General features: G+C 28.3%; 1 protein-coding gene across 2 annotated transcripts in view; it reads right to left on the reverse strand.

Annotated features, from left to right (window-relative positions):
• Nucleotides 1-22,380, reverse strand: part of LOC119600927 (myb-like protein P) — a 267,016-nt gene that overhangs the window by 98,081 nt on the left and 146,555 nt on the right. For both annotated transcript variants that reach the window (XM_037951516.1, XM_037951518.1), the window contains one exon: nt 18,584-20,214. In XM_037951516.1, the coding sequence (XP_037807444.1) occupies nt 18,584-19,826 (1,243 nt within the window). In that variant the 5' untranslated portion in view covers nt 19,827-20,214. The remainder of the gene's footprint in view (nt 1-18,583; nt 20,215-22,380) is intronic.

Consider the following 22,380-nt stretch of genomic DNA (forward strand, 5'->3'; position numbering starts at 1 on the left):
TTAAGAAGGGGAAATACACCGTAATAGAGGAGGATATACATATACAATTTTTTAAGCTTTTTTAAGTATACGATTGGGATTTAATTTGATAGGTTTTTGTAATCCTTACAACACATGTGCACTCACACAAACCCCCTGGAAAAATTCATATATTTATTTATGTCTACAAGTGAGTGTGAATATGCCAATACATACATATATTTGATTTAGTACAATTTTCTATGCTTTCACTTGATTAGGTATCAGCATTTTTCCTCCACCCGTTTGCAGCTCTCAGTTATTTTCAGTTATTTTCCGTTTAGTCTTTGTTTAATACCTTTCATTTGAAAATTTTAAATCCTCATATACAGTGATTGATACGATATTTAGAATAGTCCTCATGTGCTTCTGTTATCCGTTTACACAATGCTTGCTTCCTTCCTGCAGGAATTATATAAAGCAAAGGTTTTTTATTTTCGAGTGGGAGTGTAAATGCCTTGCATTCATGCCTTTTGCTTATTTTAAATTATTAAAATAGTCATCATTGTTTGAAAATGTTGACAGTCATTACGGGGATTTATTCATGTCGTTTTTAGTGTTATTGTCCTTAGTGGTGATGTGCTCACGATGACAATGTTATTGCTGATGACAACGACAATATATTGACATTGATATAGTGCGTTATTTATCTTTTTTTGTTTGTATTTGTTTTTGTTATTTAGTTTATATTTTCATTTTTAATTTGTTTGATTGTCTATTTCGTATTGAAAAGCAATGTAAGTACATACGAGTATCAACCCCCTCTTGTGTATTCACTTCAAAATCGGTTTTAATCTTAAATACTATAGTGTAAACGTTTTTTGCTTTAAGTTCTTTTTTCACGCTTATCTGACAGATTAGTTACGCTAAAGAAATTACTGGGAATTTCTCTAACATTAATTGTAGATTTTAACTATTCGGATTATTTCTATGAACATAAACCTAACATATGGCTTAATTAATCGATAGTTTCAGATAGATATAAAGAGTGAGTATAATTGTTGTTTTTATTTTCCATTAGTTTAAGTTGAATGAACTATGCTCTTCAAAGTTAATGATTTACTCATACATGTATGAACCTTTAACAATAAGTTGATAATTACTCTTAGTAATCTCAGTGTTGATTTTTCTAAACGAAAACTATTTTATAAATATACCTTTCTCAATGAAAACGGACTTGTAAAGACACTTTGAAAATTGTCGTCTAAATAGTCCATACTGACTTGTGAAATCACTTTTCCATAGGAATTCTTGTGAAGACATATTTCTATAAGAAAATTGTCTTATGAAGACACTTTTCTATAGGAAATCTGTCTTGTGATGACACCTTTCTTTATGAAAACTGACTTTTGAAGACACTTTTCTATTAGAAAATGTCTTGTGAAGACACTTTTCTATTAGTGTTAATTTGTCTTGTGATTATTATATAGTGAAGATGCTATCCTTTATGAAAACAGTCTGACTGATTCATCATCGCACAGCCCAAACGGCTGAACCTAGAATCATGACATTTTGACTGTATATGTGTTTTTGGTTATGTAGATCCACTAAGGAGGGATTTTTTTTCTACATTTAGGGGTAAAAAAGGGAAAAAACGGGTAAAACTGGTTTTCTTAATTATCCTACCTAAAATTAGTGATACAAGAAACATTTTAAATACACCTGTATCTACTCTTAAAATAAGCAGTGTGTCTGGTACTTTTTTGAAATGATTTTGGTACCTTTTTTGGCCCTTTGTAACTTTTTAACTAATAAACCAAATAACACTTTTGTAATTATTTTGAATATATCTCCCAAAACTAGGAGGCACCTGTTTCGTTTTTAGTCCTTTTTGGGTGTAAAAGCGGGAAAACTGTATTTTTGGTACTTTTTAGCACATTAAGAAAACCTTTTCGATTTATTGAAGTATTCCTATTAAATTACTAACTAAAAATTACTGAAACAAAATTTTTGCTTTTTCACCGGAGGAGAAAGGTACCAAAAAGGGGAAAACGGGAAATTTAATTTTATTCAAACTTATTGAGCCAATTTTTATAAAATTTGAAAAAGTAGTTTATTTTATTTACTCGCACAAAATAAGCTATTGGTATATTATTTTGGAATTCGAGTACTAAAGCCTATATAGGACCGAATTCGAGTAAATTGTTTGGTACTTTTTGAAAGCACAATTTTTCTGGAACAAATGAATGCATATTTGAATCGTTTGAGTTTTGTCTGTGATATATAGATTTAAATACGGAACATTTTGTAAACTTAATTCTCAAAAAAATATATGCCTATTTTAATAAGTACTTTCCACTAAGGTAGAATTTATTCCACTTTTGGTACTTTTTCTTTCTTCAAATGATACTCTGTATGTTCTATAATATGAATTCAAAACACATTGTTATTAAACATACATGGCTCTCGCTGAATAAGATTCTTTAAGAGAGAACTTTTTATTACTTTTTATCTCATAACTGACTGAATAATATTCTGTAAGTGGGAACTCTTTAGTACATTTCCATTCTTCAAATGGTACCTTTTGGATTCTCTATAATGGTTAACCGGAACACGTGACGGTCCTTATTAGACATTTTCCAATGGTACTTTTTGATATTTTTCGATATTGAACATAGAAATATACAATTTTAAATGTAGGGATCTTAGTGAATGAGAATATACTGAAAGGAACTTTTGGTACTTTTTCATTCATCAAATAATATTTTTTGAATTGTATAAAATATTGAACACAGAAACATACAATTTTTTATTAAATGAGAATGTATAAGAGGTATTTTATAGTACTTTTTTTTCAAATAATACTTTAAACGAATTAAATAAAAATACAAACTTCTTCCTGAATGCGAATTTATTTACGTGATATTGAACGTAAAAACTGAAACATTAAAAAAATTTTAATCAATTTTAATTTTCTATAAAAGTAAACTAAATTTTGTATGTATTTTATTTTGGTTAGGCTAGCGAAGCACCCAGGGTATGCTAGTTTCCTTTAAGAAAACTGTCGTATGAAAACACTTTTCTAAACGAGTATTATCTAGTAAAGATACTTTTCTGTTTTTTTATGGCTTTAAATCTAATTTCTTTCTTAAAAAAAAACCGTGTAAATGGATCTCACTTTTAACTTAACTTTCTTTATAATTACCACGATTATATTTAAAACTCTCCTCCTCCTTAAATGGAATATAAAAAAATCATATTTTCCTTGCTAAAGTGAGTTTTATTTTATAATGAAAATATAATGAATGAAAGGCAAAAAAAAACGTGTTGATATTTTGTGTGAAAATACTATTAATATTATGTGTTTAATTTCGTGCTCCTTTTTTTCAGTTGTAAACTACTGGTATTAGTTTATTATGAAATATGAATAATGTAAGTTAGTAAACCAACTTGTGCAATCTTAGCGTAGAGTAGCATAATAAAATATAAAACAAAAAGATACATCATAAAAAGTAAAAGCAAAAAGAAACTTATAATTACGTTGTTAAAAAATGAGTGGGTGGCAAAAAGGAGGTAAGTGAAACACTAATAAAAAGTCATTTAGACCAGTAGCAACAACATGCTGCCACCAGTAGGTTTATGAGTTGTTAAAACTAAATATTTTTTAAGTAAAACTGTTGCTTCTGTTTATGTGCGGGTTTTCTGGCTAATATTTATTACTCCTACTGTTTAAAATAATATTTTCTATTCACTCACTAATACCATTGCATTAAATAGTTTTGTCTGGTTTTACAATAAAGAATCCTTTTTAGCCAAGATATTGCTTGTTGCTGTAGTTAGCACCGCTGTTGCTTTTACTCTTTGTTCGTGTTGTTGTTCTTGTTCATGTTATTTATTTAGTTTGTGGGTTTTTCATAATTGTTTATTATACAATCTTATCTTTATTTTTACATTTTATAGTTGGAAAAATAAATTTTGATGCTTGCTTAACCATATTTATAAATAGACAAATTAAACTTACTGCACAGACAGACAAGATTCTAACTAGCTACCAAACACACACACACGTCATCACATACCTAGATGCTTAGTTAGCAACATTGAATTTATCATGGTGTTAGTAAATTGTTGAAACTTTAAGTCATTTATTTGTCTGCTAGAAAGGCGATAATTGAGGACAAAATATTTTCTGCATATTTATTTGAATTTTAAAAAGTTTTTAGTACAAGTTTCCTGTAGTTTATTTAACTTGTTTAACGTAATTTATTTTAGAATTTTACAGACATAACGTTAATGGAAGAAATAATACATTTATGGAAGAAATAATACAATCACAAATAAATAACTATTTTAATTAAGCATATACTGAAAATAGAAGATGTCTTAAATTCCATTGCCCCTGAAACGCTATTGTTAGAAGATTATAATTAATGTTTGTTAACACTGAATGAAATAATAGTGTTTAGGTCAAATACACAGATCCACAAAATCTTCAATCTTCTTCTATATATATAAAAGTGTAGCGTTACTGACTGACTGATTCATCATCGCACAGCCAAACGGCTGAACCTACAATCATGAAATTTTGTAGATCCATTAAGGAGGAATTTTCGAACTTTGTACATTTACGGGTAAAAAGGGGAAAAAAGGGTAAAACAGGTTTTCTTAATTATCTTACACAATATTAGAGACAAGAAAAGTTTTAAATACACCTGTATCTACTCTTAAAATGAGCAGATGGGTATCTGGTACTTTTTTGAAATTCGTACTTTTAAGGGGTAAAAATGTATAACAAAGGATTTTGGTACCTTTTAGGCCCTTTATAACTTTTGAACTAATTAACATAATAAAATTTTTATAAATATTTTGGATAAATCTCCCAAAATTATGAGATACCTATTTCGTACTTTTTACAATTCAGTCCTTTTTGGGTGTAAAAGGGAGAAAACTGTATTTATGGTACTTTTTTTGGCATATTAAGAAAACTTTTTTCGGTTTATTGAATTATTCCTATTAAATTACGGACTAACTCTGTAATATTTATTGTAATAAATTTTTGCTATTTTACTGGGGAAAAAAGTACCAAAAAGGAAAAAAACGGGTAATTTAATATTATTCAAACTCATTGAGCCAATTTTTATAAAATTTGAAAAAGTAGTTTATTTACTTGGTATATTATTTTGGAATTCGAGTACCTACTAAGGCCTATATAGGACCAAATTCGAGTAAATTGTTTGGTACTTTTTGAAAGCACTATTTTTCTGGAACAAATGAATGCAGATTTGAATCGTTTGAGTTTTATTTGTGATATATAGATTTAAATACGGAACATTTTGTAAACTTAATTCTCGAAAAAGTTTATTTCTAAGCGAAAAGGGGAAAATTTTATTCTTTATTAGTACTTTTCACTTAGGTAGAATTTATTCCACTTTTGGTACTTTTTCTTTCTTCAAATGATACTCTTTATATGTTCTTTAATATGAATTCAAAACACATGATTATTAAACATACACGGTCCTCATTGAATAAGATTCTTTAAGAGAGAACTTTTTAGTACTTTTTATCTCATAAATGGTACTTTTTGAAGTTTCTTAAATATTCAACCTATTTTAACATACATATTTTTGACTGAATAATATTATGTAAGTGGGAACTATTTGGTACTTTTCTATTCTTCAAATGGTACCTTTTAGATTCTTTATAATGGTTAACCGGAACATCCGGTCCTTATTAAATGAGAATTTAATGAGAGAGATTTTTCGTTTTTCCGATGGTACTTTTTGATATTTTTACAATATTGAACATAGATATTGGAAATAAAATTTAAAATGTAGGGACCTTAGTGAATGAGAATCTACTTAAAGGGACTTTTGGTACTTTTTCATTCATTAAAATTATATTTTTTGAATTGTATATAATTTTGAACACAGAAACATACAATTTTTGATTAAATAATAATCTACTAGAGGTATTTTATAGTACTTTTTTTAAATAGTACTTTCGAGATTTTCTATAATATGGAAGCTAAATGAATGAAACTAAAAATACAAGCTTCTTACTGAATGCGAATTTATTCACGTGATATTGAACGTATAAAACTGAAACATTAAAAACATCTTTAATCAATTTAAATTTTCTATAAAAGTAAAAACAAAATTTGTATGTATTTAATTTAAGTTAGGGTAGCGAAGCACCCAGGGTATGCTAGTTAATGTATAAAAGATGGGGTGCTAAAGAATTAAAACGGAGTGCGTATTTCTTTAAAAAAAAAAAAAAAAACAATTATATATGTTTTTAAAACAACAATTTTAGGTTTTTGAAAAAAATTTCCACGTTAAAAATCTCTGACATGGCAATATCCTATATTTGTTTTCATAAAAAAGAAAAAACTTCCTGCAAAATAAAAATCAAGCATATTATCCTTGAATATTTTTGCTGTTACCATAAAATTAAAACGTAAGTAAAAAAAGAGTAACACAAACATTATAAGAAATCAATACACTTGAGATAAATAAACAAAATCGAAGACTAAAAAGGCAGCGTTTTTTTTTTCTTTTGTTAATATTGGCGGATGTTAAACATACTTCAGCTACCGTCTCTTAAAATGAAAATCGAGAAAAAATTTTTTTTTTCAAAAATCCCGAGTGCTTATATAATTTCACATACTTGTACAAGTCAAGTGGAAAAACGAAAAAAAAGTACATTAAGTGTATAACGCCGACATTTCAAGCCTTTTATAGAGAGTGTAAATGTTTATTTCTAAACCACTTATAAGATGCTCAACCAAATATGGTGGTGGCAGTAGCAATATCACTGGCAGCATCAGTAAGAGTATCACTGTTTATGGAGGTTTTTACGGCAACATCATTGAAATAAACAAAAAAGTATACAGGACTTTCTTTTTGTTTGTCTGTGAGAACTTTTATTCAACGAATAAAAAACATTTTGCAATATTGTTCAAACTACAAACTTTTGGCAACCAAATAAAACACACACTAAAGTCAACATTACAATTGAAAAATAATGCAAACAAAAAAATTATATAAAAATTATAGTTGGCATGATCCGCCCTAAGATACCCTACACCGATAAAATGTATTTTTTGAGATTTGATCTTTATATAAATCTATAAATAAATATTGATACCGAATTTATGAAAATGTGTTTAGAGGAAGCTTATTTTTACAGAATTTTGCATATGTAAGTATGTTAGTCATTTATAAGCACTAAAGTCCACTTTTAAAAAATATTTTTGAAAAACTTCTGTTCTTCTATCTACAAACTTAACATATAGATTCAGATAAAAATTCAAAAAAAAATTGTTAACATTCCGCTATGTTATGAAATTAGGTTTCAAATCGACTCGTTTTAAAAAATCACATAAGCATGTATCTGTTAATGTCCCTTAATTCACTAACATCAGCACAAACTCATTAAAGTGATGTAGGTTATAGAAAATATACCGAAATGAAAATCGAACAACGAGGCATTACTCAATTTTGTTTGGCGAACTGAACATGACAAAGTTTTGTGGTTTATATACAAAATTGTTTGCTGATGTGTGGTGAGTGGGTGAAAAATTGGTTAAAGTCATAGTCAATGATAGCAAAAAAAAAAAAATACAAATGAAGCTATGGATTTATTGATTTTATTCTCAAAGTAGTTGTTTAACTCACAGCTAGTTATCGGTGGTAATAGTGATATACAGTCAGTGTCAAAATAGAATTAACTTTTATATTTAAATGCAATAAATGTTTGTGGTCTACTACACATATACCAATATGATGAAATTTATATAATATTTATATCAGCATTTCCTAATTCTTTCACCCCACTGTACATCATTAGGTATTTATTTTCATTTTTTTCAAAACACATTCACATGTTCTCAGCTTTCCAATATAGATATATTTTTTTCTTTTCGTAATACTTATTTGCAAACGAAAATCTAAAAATCTAAAAAAGTTTTGCCGACACTTTTGTAAAGTCAGTTTGAAGTGTGTTTTCTTTGCAAAGTTCTCTAAGGTTTATAACGATGCTGATTTATTTACATAACGTCAAGTGTTTGCCAGTGATAAGCTCTTTGAGTGCACTGTCTATTTTTTTTCTGCCAAAGGTACGTTAATCTTTTACCTGTTTAGAGACAGAAAAGTTATCGATAGTTTGTAGAATTTATTGCAATAACAAATGAAGCATAAAGGAATTTGTTTTACTTTAGCACACAAAATATTATAAAAGGGTTAATAGGTAGAAGGTGAAAAATCAGTGTAACTTAAGATAGGTATTTTGTATAGAAAAGATCAATAAAACAAAATGAAACAAAGCCAGTAAGTCTTCTTTTAATATGACTATTGCACATATGTATGTATGAAAATTTTGAAAATTTATCAAATTATTTAGAAATTAAACAGAAGGACGGACTTTATTTAGTCAACTTAGAAATATGTATTTTCTAAGTTGACTAAATTTATTTTTGTTTCGCTACAACTAGCAGTACCCTATTGCTAACGTAAATATAAATATTGTAAAAATATTTTCACATAATTCATATTTCATTTTATCATAGTTTCCTCCTTATTTGATAAAGTGAACTTCCTTTTAATGTCAATAGAAAATATTCATAGTTGTGTTTGCTGCTTGCTTTCCAATAACTTTCATACAGTCAGCAACAAATATAGCAACTTCTTACATATATATTTACAATGAAACAGGGTTAAAACGAATAACGAATATAACATCGATTTATATATAATTTATACATAAATTTTACTGGATAGCCAATGATTTAAATGATTATATTACTTGCAAAACTTCAAACATTTCGTCATAATCATATTCGACTGTCCTGAGCTATGTATGTATACATGTGTAGTAGTTGAACTTAAAGATTCTTTTTTTTTTGCTCTTTCATTTATTGGAAAATTCGATTTCCTTTTTCTGATTGAACGTGATGTGGTTTAATATGAATATGAATGAATGTCACTTGCATGAGTATATCAGCATATATTGAAAAAAAAAAAAAAGTATTTATATATTAAATTCCCAATTGAGTCAACGAAAACGAAATCGTGCGTATTTGGTGTTAAGAATATTTTTTTTTTGATGAGATCAACAATTTTTGTTTCCACATGTTTCCCTTCCTTTTTTTTTGGTTAGTTTCGCTAACGGGACATGCTTAATAACTGCGAGAAATATGTATATAATAATTTGAAATTAAAGCCACTTGTTTCAAAATAATTAAATGAATCAAGTCTTTATACCCTACACCACTATAGCGGGGAGGTTATTATGCGTTTATATTTGTAACACCCAAAAAAAAAGGTCCTACACCTTAAAGTATACCAATCGGCTCAGAATAACTTTCTAAATCGTTTAAGCTATGTCCGTCCGGGTGTCCTTGTAAACCTAATGCACATACTACAGGTCGCAACTTTTAATAAAATTTGATGTAATTTGGCACATACTCTTCTTACGACGAAGCTCTGACGAAGCGTATTGAAAATTATTTTGTAAATAAGCATTATAAATGATACTAACCTATTTCGGTTCATAATTATATCATATAAATCTTATTTTTGATAAAATGCTTTGCAAATAAGATTCGAGACAAAAACTCTATTTAAGATCTTGTTTCGAAATTGAATTTGAGGCGCAAAATTAGCAACCACCATAGTTTTCTATTAATAGATACCGTTATAAGATTTATTACATTTTGACAGCCATAATTTACATTTTGTTATTGCAAAACTAATGCTAATTATGACAACTATATTAACAATAATATTTCTTTTTCTACAAGTCATTAAAATACAGTGACATGACTTAAATACTCTTCTTGCCACGAATACATATATAGCCCACATACGTATACTATACATATTTATGTAGTCACAAACATTTATATGTAAATGAAGTGGGAAAAATAATGGGTGAAAGTGTGCTATATATTAACAAGTGGTAGACGTCAACACATCTACACACATTTATATACGTATACAAAAAGAAAAAAGGAATAAATACATACATAAACAAGTATAAATATATGTACATAAATAGTATAAAATTCTTGTTAATATGTACGTCTGAATTTATATACATATGTATGTATATATAAGTTGGTGTGTTTGTGTGTGTGTAAGTAATTAGCAATATGAAAAGTAACTTTATGTATTATGTATGGTTGGTTAGAGTTTCGTGTTTTTAAGCAGTTTATTGTATCTTCCATTCAATTTAACTGTTACTAATAGAATTTATATTCATAATAACGACAACAGCAGAAATATACTTTACGTATATGTATATAAGAATGTATGTATTGTATTATAAAAACACACTCACACAAGCAAAAAAATAATCATAAACATAAGTACGACTCAAAGTCTAATAGGCATTTTAACTGAATTCTTGTTTATTTCTTTTAAATCTTCAAATTAAATCATATTTGAAAAAGTAAAGAAGTATATATCGGTTATGGTGGACCATGTGATACCCTACACCAGTTATGAATGAATGGAAATAAAACATATGTTATATGTCACTTTATCTAATTGATAAAAAGCACGGTTTTCTAAAGAAAGCGTAAATAACCATTTTTAAAAGACTTCATTGAGTCTAAAAAGTTTTGAAGATTAAATATCATGAGCATAAATCAATTCTGAGACGATTTGTGTACTTTAACCCTACGGTTATGACTTTTTGATGAGTTGTTTTCAAAAACACCATAAAAGACAACAACGAAACACAATCTTACTTTTTAGCTGCTGTCAAAAATGTTACCGCACCAAACGAGTCAAATTTTGTTCTTTCATTTAGCTAATGACGATTGATTTTACACTGTATTAATTGCGACATTCCGGTGTATTGAATTCCACAAAAAGTGGAACTGACGTTTTACTTTTAACTCGTTAGATAGCTTTAGAACAAAACGTCAAAAACTAAAGACAATTTTTAGACTCAGAAAATACTAAATAAATATAACGATAAGATGCTATGGATCATTATGTGTACTAGATTCACATATGTATAACTATAGCACTTTAATACGAACCACTTAAATTTCTCACACAAATCAACGACGATTTATTGCTAAGTAAGAGACTAATAAATGAAAGTGAAACCACACTTACAGAACAAACAAAACCTACAGGCAGATTACAATAAAAGAATAACAGTATTAATAAGAAAAAGAGAAAACTTTGTGAAAATAATCTAAAGAAAAGTAAAAAAGAAACATCAAAGCAAAGGAAATAAGGCATAAATAAACGGAAGCTTGTGTTGAAAACACAATAACAACATGTCAACATAAACTCATATACTTTCACAAACGCAGAAACACATACATTTACTCATACTAAAAATACCATATGATATTTCCATCTGACTGCTTGCTCGTTTCGGTTTTTGTTGTTATTTTTCATTAAGATCTTTTTTTTTTTTTGTTTCTGAAAGTGGCATGTTTTAATAACGTTGAAAACCCCATCTTGTCATTTTATGTCTTCATTCTTAACTTATTCAAAGTTTGTGAAATAAAAAAAATATATACTCATACATACACAAACACTTTTTAGTATATAAAATTTTTTTTTATTCCTTTTCTAGGAATTTTATATGTTTATTTTTTTCTTACTCTTTATATGTTGCTTGAGGGTAAAAAACTCATACTTTGTCCTTTGGCATAAATACCTCAAGTTTCTCTTTATGGTAGTAGAGAAAATATGTAGGAAAGTACTGCAAAATATTTTTATTTTACAGCAATAAACGTGACTTGATATACTTACGTGCAATGTATATCATAATTCGTTTAGAAAAAATGTTTTATTTTGTCTTTAAAAATTAAACTAAAAAAACATGTCCTCGAAATCTCATGTTTAAGAAATCATATACAGTGTAGTAGCTGGTCATAAGAACAAGCTTTGAAATTAAGAAAAAATAATTGACCCTAAACTTTGAAATTGTAATTTGGCAAAGTTTTTGCTGATATTTTTGTTTTAATGTTATCATCGTTGACTTTAACCCTTTCTATAAATTATCTTTTAAAGTTTTCAATCATAAAGGAAATTCGTTTTTGTTTTAGTTATGCTATTTATGCTTGCAAAACAAATTAGAACAAGTATGTATGCAATGTCACTTATGAGTTCAAAACTGATCATCAATAAGTTCTATGAAATGATTACTTTGGTATATCTATCAGCTATCCTGACAGTATAAAATAAAAATAATACAAAATATCTCCCAACTCTTCTTGTTCGCCTGACATCAAATTTGACATTGTTTGATCAGTAGAAGTATTTTAAAATATTTTTTGAAAAATGTACGTTACAAAACTTTGAAGTCCTTTAAAAAGGACACGGAATCATGAAATAAAAAACCCAAAACGTAGTATTTCTGCATTAAATTTACAGTTTTAGACGTATATCAGCCAGTTCGAGTCTAACGATTTTTTCTCTTTTTTTTGTTGGACAGTGTAACTTTTTAAGAAAGTTATTAAACTTTACGAAACTTAAAGTTATTAAACTTAACGGTGCTGCGAAATATTGCATTATGAAAGAAATACCCAATTTTTTTTGGTGAAAATTAATATCTTTTAGGAATTTTGTTATATTAAGAAATTTTAAATATTGAATTTTTATTTAAAAATCTCATGAAATATGAGTTCCCTATTACTTACTGCGTTTTTCATAAAAGGTTTAAAAAACAAATTTTCACAAAAAAATTATCAACCTATAAACTTTTGATATATGATTATGAATAATTAACAAATCAAATTTAACATACAATAATCAGAAAAACATTTAAAACGGTACGTATGAGTGATGTTATACAGACTCATATTAAGCATACGTACAATGTACATTAGAATATATGAATAAACTATGTATGTACATATTCATACATATTTATCTATAAATTTTGTTTATGTAATTTAAATAAGTATCTGTAAATTCACAATATTTATACAAATTGTTTTGAAATGTACATCTGCATGTTATAACAAAAAATTAAAACTTTCAAAATAAAGTCAAATTACAAAACAAAAAACTTTTTTAAGTCAATTAAGTCATTCAATATTTTTTAATATAAAAAATATACTAAATTTAAAATTAACATACAATAAACTACTAAAAAAATAATTTACATTAGTTTACCATAATTTTTTAGTCAGTCATTATTTAAAAATAAATAACTAAAACATCCGTAACTAAACTTTCTGTCAATTACATCAAGTAATCTTTCATTTTGTTTGGAAATTTATTTTGCAATTATTTCCAACAATATTTCAAATTGAACATAAACTTGCAATTTACACAGGCAAATATTCTGTCAGACAAAAACAAGAGTCATGTGAAAAAGTGATAAACAAACTTTTACAGAACTAGCAGACAAAGGGCTATATAAAGTGTAAAGCGGTAAGAGAAAAACTGAATATGAATAGAAATGCATTTAAAACATTTACATATACAGTGGAAACTAGAAAAATATAAATAAAAATAAAAGAAAATTAAAATTTTGTTGATGTTTGTAAACAACTTCATGGACTACAGTTAAGATTATGGTCTAGTGTCTGAACTAGAGTTTACAATCAGAACTATAGCCTAGTCTAACAACCGGACTAGTATGTGGTCTAAATTAGCCTGGATAGTATAGTATATTATTTATGGGGAATATAGTTTAGCTCATTGTTCGTAGATTAATATCCTAGATTATAGTATTATCCACAATATAAAGTTCGGGCTATAAACCCATCTATATCACGAGGTGCAATTCATTCTAAAGTCTCAACTGTAGTCCGGGTTATAGACTTATTCATAGTCATACTCTACAAAATTTAGCCAAATTAGTAGGATATAATACTATTTACAAACTGGATTATATTACATAGTTCGGACTATAGATCCCTCTAGTCCGAATTATAGTCTTGTTTATAGTCAAAACTTTATATATCTCTACAGCCTGCAATAGAGTTTATATATGGAGAACAATTTAATCTGAACTATAGTCTAAACTAAAGTCTGCTCTATAGTCCTTTCAATTATTTGTAGTCTAAACTATATTCCAGTCTAATATAAAATTCAGAATATATTATCTTATCTAGTATATAAGTATTATGAAATATAGTCCGTACTATATTCTAGATTATTGTCTATCTATAGTCTTGTCTGTAGTCTATACTTTAGCCTGGATCATGTTCTAGTCTAAGGACTGGACGATATACAGCCTGCAATAGAGTCTATATATGGAGAATAATTTAGTCTGAACTATAGTCTAAACTAAAGTCTGCTCTATAGTCCTTGCTATTATTTGTAGTCTAAACTATATTCCAGTCTATTATAAAATTCAGAATATATTATCTTATCTAGTATATAAGTATAGTCCGTACTATATTCTAGAATATTGTCTATCTATAGTGTTGTCTGAAGTCTATACTTTAGCCTGGATCATGTTCTAGCCTAAGGTCTGGACTATAATCAAACCTCTACTATTTACTTTATAATCTATGACTTTCACAGTACTCTGTTCTTGAATATTTTTTACTGTTCATACTAATGGTGGTTATATACACAACCCCCTTCTATATTGGTATTAAATTGCATATACATATACATAAGTATGTATATGTGTATGTACGTGTAGAATTTTGTACTGTAGCACTTACATTTATTACTCTCTAAGACTAAACCAAAACAGTGGCAATGGTTACAGCACAATAATAGCAACAACGAAAAAAAATATTTAACCACAATAATAACAACTATAATTGATAACAAAACAAGAAACGAAACGAAAACGCGTCCACCAAACTAAAACGGAAAAACAGAGTAGTTTTAGTTTCTTTTTTTTTTTTTTTTTGTTCACGTTTTTAATGCTTTTTGCCAGTAAGAGTATTTTATTTCTTTCTGTTTTTCATTACAATTTTTCTTTAAATGGCAACAGTTGTAACAAATTGTTTGTTACAATGGCCAAAGGCGAGATATAAGTGTGTTTGAAAGAAAGAAAACAATGAGTGCACAGAGCTCCTACTGCTACTAGCGTAGTAATATTTAGTTGCTAGTATAAATATTTTAGTTTTAGTATGGGAATTTTCAGTAGTAGCTGTAGTAGTAGCATTAGTTGATTTTCACTAAGTTCTGGTGTAAGTGAGTAGTGGGTGTAATATGAAAAAAAGCAAAATATCAAAAAAAAAAAAGCTTAGTTATTTGTGGTTCATTATTCAGTTTTATTTATTTTAACTTGTTGTTTTATTATTTTTTCCGTTTACATTTGTCTGAGTACTAAATAGTCCGTCTGTCTATACAGCTGGCTGTCTATTTTCGTTTCTAGTTTTATTCAAAAGGATATTTTTTTTTTGCTGTGTTTAACTAAATGTTTATGTTAGTCTGTATTAAATCTTTTTGCTTTAAGCTTTGTTTTATATACATTTTTTTCTATTTTTGCAAAAACTTTTCTGGTTCGTTACACTGGTCATTGTATAGTTTTTATGTTTTTCTGCAAAAATATTTGTTAATGAAATAAGAGTTTTTGCATGAAGAAAAATTATAAACAAATTGTGTAATTAGTTTAAATGTAGAAAAACAAACATAAACGTAATTATTTTAGTTATTTTCATAATAGTATTAATATGAACTTAAATTTTTAAAACGTGTAGTTTTTATTCTTAAATAAATTGAAATCACAGAAACTTTGTTTGCTATTTTATATAAAATTCTAAGAAAATAAACACTGTGGAAAATAGTGCTGTATATATCCAAAGTGTCTGCAAATATTATATACATATAATCAAGAATTTTTTTGCTTAGTTATAGTTTGAGGGAAGTCGAATTAGAAAGTGATTTTAAATTTATGGGTTAGAGTTAGAATATCTAAGGCCACTACTTAACTAGGGTTACTAGGCAAAGCTAACGAAATTTCTTTCTTTTTAATTTTATTTTTTAAATTTGACTAATTCTAGCTTAAGCTTCAATAATCTGGTTGGCTTCTTTGGATAAAAAGTGCAATATCAAACTACAACAGGGAGTTCACGTACATGATGCTTGGGTACAAGTGGCGCCATAAGCACAACGTCAAGCAAGGCTCTAGAAACGTTGCACCCATTTAAACACATTTAAGAAATCAGGCTGCACTTACAACCAAACGGCTCATAACTTTAGGTGAACTGGCCAAAAACGGTAAGAGGACACGTCATCAATGTATACTGGATACATTGAAAGGCCATAAACAATCATCGGATGTGCCTGATTGCATACCAGACAGAGAATATGTCGGAAACTTTGAAACACTGAGCGCAGATGGAATGTTTTGGCAAGCGGAACATTTCTCACGAACACTGATTGGAAACTGAGTTTCATAACATTGAAAGATAATACATTCAGTGGACACTATGTTGTTTTTTTTTACCAACAAACCTTTTCCTTCCATGAAAAGCAACGCACAGGCCTGATAATGGCCTATTTCTAATACATTAATAAATACTGCGATTTTCTTATATAAAACAGTTTGTAAAAACGTCTACAAAACAGGTTTGCTAAACATCGTATATATCATTGTAAAGGCCTCAGCTTCCACGTTTAAATCCGTTGAGAAAATAGGTTGAGATTCAACTAAGTTACTGATTTATTAGTATTAATGTACGAAAGCAGTTTTTTTATCCGTATCTTAAGATTTTGAAGGCGTTTGGCAAATTTTATTTATATTTTATTAAATTATTCGAATGAAAACATTTATTTAATATTCGTTCGAATAATCGAATAATTTTTAAAATTTAATCGAATGAAAAAATATAGTACATTTTTATTCGAATAATTTTAAAAACGGATAATTGACAACACTAATACATATGTAGGTACATATGTATGTACTTTCTTATTTGTTTTATTATAATTAGTGTTGTTGTGTAAAGTAATATAAAAAGCGTAGCATACTTTATGGCATTTAGTAAGTAAAAAACACATATGCGTATGAGTAACATACAACATGTCTTAAAATAAATAATACTCATACGTTTCAAAAAACAATTTTAAAATAACTTTTTCCAGAGTTTCTATTCTACAGCAAATATTTAACTAATTTACAATATAAAATTGATAATAGTTGACTAAAATTTAAAAGACTAACTAAAATATTGTCACCAGAATATATGAAAAATTTTCTTAGCTTTTAACAGAAGTTTAGTATTACCAACATTTAATACTTTTTAAAAATTCCTCTTCAATGCTAGTGGCTTTCGCAAAAATTCAACTAGATGCAATAGACAATTTATTTAAGTGGTTTATACAGCAAGCTATGAATAATAATTCATTATAATTTAATATATTTTTCCTTTTATTATTTATTTGGTTAAACACAAAACCAAATTTTAATAACATTAAAGAATGTTCAAAAAACATTTCATATTTTTATGAATTTTTTTTTTACTCAGAATACAATTTTTTCATAAAGCAAAGAAATATTTGCATATTTATATGTAAATTTATTTAGTTATTTCATTATTAAAGTTAGAAATGCAGAGTAAAAAATTCAGTTTTGTTGAATTGAGAAATATACTATTTAATGAGGAAATTTTAATAAAATTAATGAAAAATATAACAGACCAATGGTGGAAAATTTTCGTAATTCTAGTATTATTTGATGTACTGATTCCGAAAAGTACATTAAAAAAGTTCGTATCACCATTTTCCATATTTTCATCTTTCAGATCTCGTGACATGTCTCCCAAATATTCAGTTGCAGAAGTTTCGAATACTGACCAGAGAAAAATGATTTTTAGAAACATTTTACCATTAAATTATAATTAGCAATATATGTAATTTGAGGACTTTGGATAATAATAGAAAATTATATATGTATTAGTAAAATTGAATAATGCTAAACTATAAACTATTAAATTCCAATCTTAATTTGAAGAATTTGTATAGAAACTTTTGCATAAATTTTGAAAACTGTGGTAACCAGTACTTAAAAATTTCATAAAAAACTACATAAATTTAGATGTGTTAAAGATAATTAAAATTCATAAAATTCTTCCAAACATTGAACGAAATGACATTCTGCAATCAACTCATAATATGATACAAAGTCGATTGAATAAACGAGTATTACTGGTATAATACCTTCCCCCTTGGAATATACTAAATTAGGCTGTATTAGAACCACAAACAAATTTTAATTTCAATTTTAAAATTATTCTCTTGCTACCCATATTTAGGTAAACATTTTCTATGTTTACATCATTTCATTACTCTCATTTTGTTTGTTTCGAATGACCCCTCCCAATAGAACACCAAATTTTTTCCCCATATACCAGGTGTTTTTGGTTTTATATGATTTTGCTCAGTGACAAGTCCTAAATTTTCCATTCACAGAAAGTTATACAAAAATGTAAATGAGATTTTCATCTTTTTTACTTTTTTCCATTTATCAGTCTTTTAGATGAGATTAATTACAACACAATATGGTTTTAACATAAAAGGCACATATGTGTACGCACATACTAGTAGGGACAAAAAAAAAAAGGATAAGGATGCATACATTTCATACAACAATCATTAATGTGTGCACGTAGGAGTGTGTCATATTACCGGAAGTATATAAGGATATACATATGTACATATGTTTATAATTTACTACTTACCAGTTTGATATTGCATCGACATGACGAACATAAAGCTAAACACAACAGTACGTAGTAAACATTCCAGCTGTTTGGTATTTTGGTAGAAACGTTGTCGTAAGGGAAATGCTTTGCAATATGTTGTTGCTGCTACTGCTGCTGAAGTTAAAGTTGATAGTTCTGTTGGTCTAGTAGCAGTAACAACAGCAGTAGTATTCTCAGTAGTAGTAGCAATATCATCTGTGTGTGCATGATGGATGGTGGTGGTAGTTGTAGAAATAGTGTTGAGTATTATGTTGGCCTTGTTAGTGGTGGAAGTGGTGGTATTAATGTTGGTATTTCTTGTATCCTCTTCAACGGTTTTAGTTGCAGGGGGATAAGTAGAAGCAGCATCTGTACTACTAGCATCAGTAATATTGATATTTATGTTTGATTTGTTAAAAGTGCGGATGTTGTTGAAATTGTTTGTGCTGCTACATATATTCGCACTTTTGCAGTGCTGCTTATGCTTATGTTGTTGTTGCTGTTGTTTCTGTGTACATTTTTGCTTTGAGCCACATTTTGAACTAATGCAAACATTATTGCATTGTTTTATTTTACTTTGTGAATTTTCCACAACATCCCCAGTAACAGGAATTGTTAATGCTTCTGCTGTAGCAGCAACAACTAATTCTGTTGTTGTTGTTGGTAGAAGTGATGATGATATAGATGATGATGATATAGTTTCCAGATTTCGTATAATTTCTGTTGGGTCAGTAGTGCTGGCAATTGTTGGCCATAGTTTGAGTTGATATTGTTGTTTGCCAGAATTTATCGTTGAGCTTCTCTGATCTATATTCTGTTCTCTTTGTTTGACATACATGTTTTTGTTTATTGTTTTACTTGCTGTTGTCTTATTTTTTGTGGTTGTTGGTGTATTCGTAGCATTTGAAAATTCAAAATATTCCTTTAAGGTCATGTGTGTTCGTTTCAATGCCTGCTGAGCCATTGTGGATACTTCCTGTTTCGAAACTTTACTAATAATTGTTTGCTTTCTGAAACTAGTTTTTGTTCTATTTCTTGGCTGTGCTTCAGCTTTTAATGGTGAAAATTCTAACATCATCAGTCGGGCGTTTTGTAAACTTTTTGCTTTATCAAATTTATTACTTTTTCTGCTGCTGTTATGACTAATGATAGTGTTGGCAATATTTTTTGAATTAAATTTGTTGTCTTCCCTCATTTGCTGTTGTGTTATAAAATTTTCATTTTGTTTATCACACGTCATAGTTTTTTGTCCGTTTAAATATTTTTATCTCGGGTATTTTTTTTAAAGATGACCTCTGTTTTTTTTCTTATATAAATAATTCACTTTGAATGGTTTTTTGTTTTACACAATTTGCTCAATAGATGTTTAATTTATTTTACAATTTTTTTGCAACAAACTCTTTTGTAGCTATTGAATATATTATTATATATATATTTTTTTTGTTTTGTTAATTTTTTACTTTATTTCCATTCAAAATATATGTATATATAAAAAAACTTTTATAGAATTTGTTCACTTTTCATTTTAGCCATTTTTTGTTGTTATTATTTGTCTTTTTCGTGAGTTTTAATTAATTTAGTTTTACGAGGACAATTTATGCAGCAAAAAGTTTTCGTTGTTTATCAACCTAAAAAGGGAAAAAATAGAGTTTTTGTTAAATATTTTAAAAGTTATAAAACTAAAGTTATTATTTTTTAATATGCAAAAGGACGTAACAGTAATTTTTTGTTTAAAATTTAAAATGAAGTGTATTGAAAATCTTTAAAATCGGTGCATTATATTACTTAGGTCCTATTTCACAACCGGACCCCTAAATAATTTTTCAATGTTAAAATTTAAAAAAATGGGCCTTTATCACTTCTTTTTCTCTTGAAAAGTAAGGTAACAAAGTGATAGAGAAAAATCTAAAAATATATTCGACCTTAACTTCATAAAAGGCCTTCCTCCGCAAATCGGCTTATGCTGATATCATTAGTGATACTGTAAATTATATTAATAAAAATTATATTAATTTTGGCCATTTAAAAATTCAGCGAAATACCAGCTAAATCGTATAAATTTATAGACTTTTTACACAATTTTAAGATGATCGGTTTTTTAAAACACAGATGACAATAAAAGGCCTTTCCGGCGTTTCCTAGGATGAATTGATGATCTGAGACCACAGTTTCCCATGAGTAGTCCCGTTAGTATTCTGAGATCACTTTTGTCAAGCGATAACATCTTTTGGGTTGTTTCCAAGTGGCAAACAAATTCCAATTCGACCCACGATACCCATCTTTGTCTGACGTAACCTTGTGGAATACCAAAGAATGGTTCAGTACCGATAAATGGACGATGTCTGTCTTTCCTCATAAACACAACACAATTTTACAAAGAATGGCTTATAAGTTTCGTCAAAATCGGAAAGGGAAACGTATAAAACCTGTTCGAAAATGTTTAAAATGCCCCAATAAACCATATTTGTAGATAATTTCTTCTCTACACTTTCATTTTTGGTAACGCTGTCGTGCTCTCAGCAAATAAATGGACAGATGGACGGAAATTTCTAAGTATATTGCTTCAGAATATCATAAGAAACGCGATTGTATAAGTCTATGATAGATCACGTATGAACCAACCGTAAATACACTTTTTATACCCTACACCACTATAGTGGGGAGGGTATTATACGTTTGTGCTGATATTTGTAACACACAAAAATATTGGTCCTACACCCACCTTTAAGTATACCGATCGACTCAGAATCACATTTTGAGTCGATTAAGACATGTCCGTCCGTCTGTCCGGCTGGCTGGCTGTCCATGTAATCCTTGTGCAGGCCGCATTTTTCAAGATAATTTGGACCAAGCATGTTTTTTGGCACAAGGACGAAGCCTATTGAAAATGGTTGAAATCGGTCCATTATTTCACCTAGCTCCCATACACCCGTACCTCCCGATTTGGGCTTTTTATGCCATAATTACGTCAAATATGCTACTATCTCTCTAAAAATTGGCACAAATAAGTTTTTAATGGCACTGCAGATTTTCGTAATGATCGGCCCTTATTTGACCCTATCCCCCATACAAACCCCCCTTCAAAAAATTCCTTAAACGTCTAAAATTGACTTGTAACCATTTGTATCGCAATGAAACTCAACATAATTAACTATTATTTAAAAATAAAAATTCAAATTTAATGAGGATCGGCCCATGTTTGACCTATACTCCTATATAAAGCCTCATTTAGAAAATTTGTTTTTTATCAATAACGGACATAGCTAAATCGACTGAGAAAGTGATTCTGAGCCGATTAGTATACTTTAAGGTGTGTGTAGGACCAGTATTTGTTGATGTTACTATCATCAGCACAGACTAATAACCACTATAGTGGTGTAGGGTATAAAGATTGGACATTATGACAAGCTCATATCAATAGTGAAAATTATATTAATGCAAATCAGTGTAGCCAATTTAGCCATTTCATTGCTAAATCTAGCACATTTCATTTAGCCATCAAAATTTTAATTTTGCCATAAACCATTTTTATTTTCATTTAGCCATTTGAAAAGTCAGCGAAATACCTGCTAAATCACATATAAAGATTCAAACATAAAGCCCAGGACCAATATTTGTTGGTGTTATAATCATCAGCACAGACTCATAATACCCTTCCCACTATAGTACTGTAGGGTATAAAAATTGGACATTATGACAAGCTATACAAACTTCATCGATTAATTTAAAATAAATTTCATAATATTTTTCATTTCTAGGCCTTTCATAAACTAGTAAACAACTAAGATCTAGAT

This window comes from Lucilia sericata, unplaced genomic scaffold (genome assembly GCF_015586225.1).
Source record: "Lucilia sericata isolate MDLA Ls3-8-SP2 unplaced genomic scaffold, ASM1558622v1 Contig000128F_arrow, whole genome shotgun sequence".
NCBI lineage: Eukaryota > Metazoa > Arthropoda > Insecta > Diptera > Calliphoridae > Lucilia > Lucilia sericata.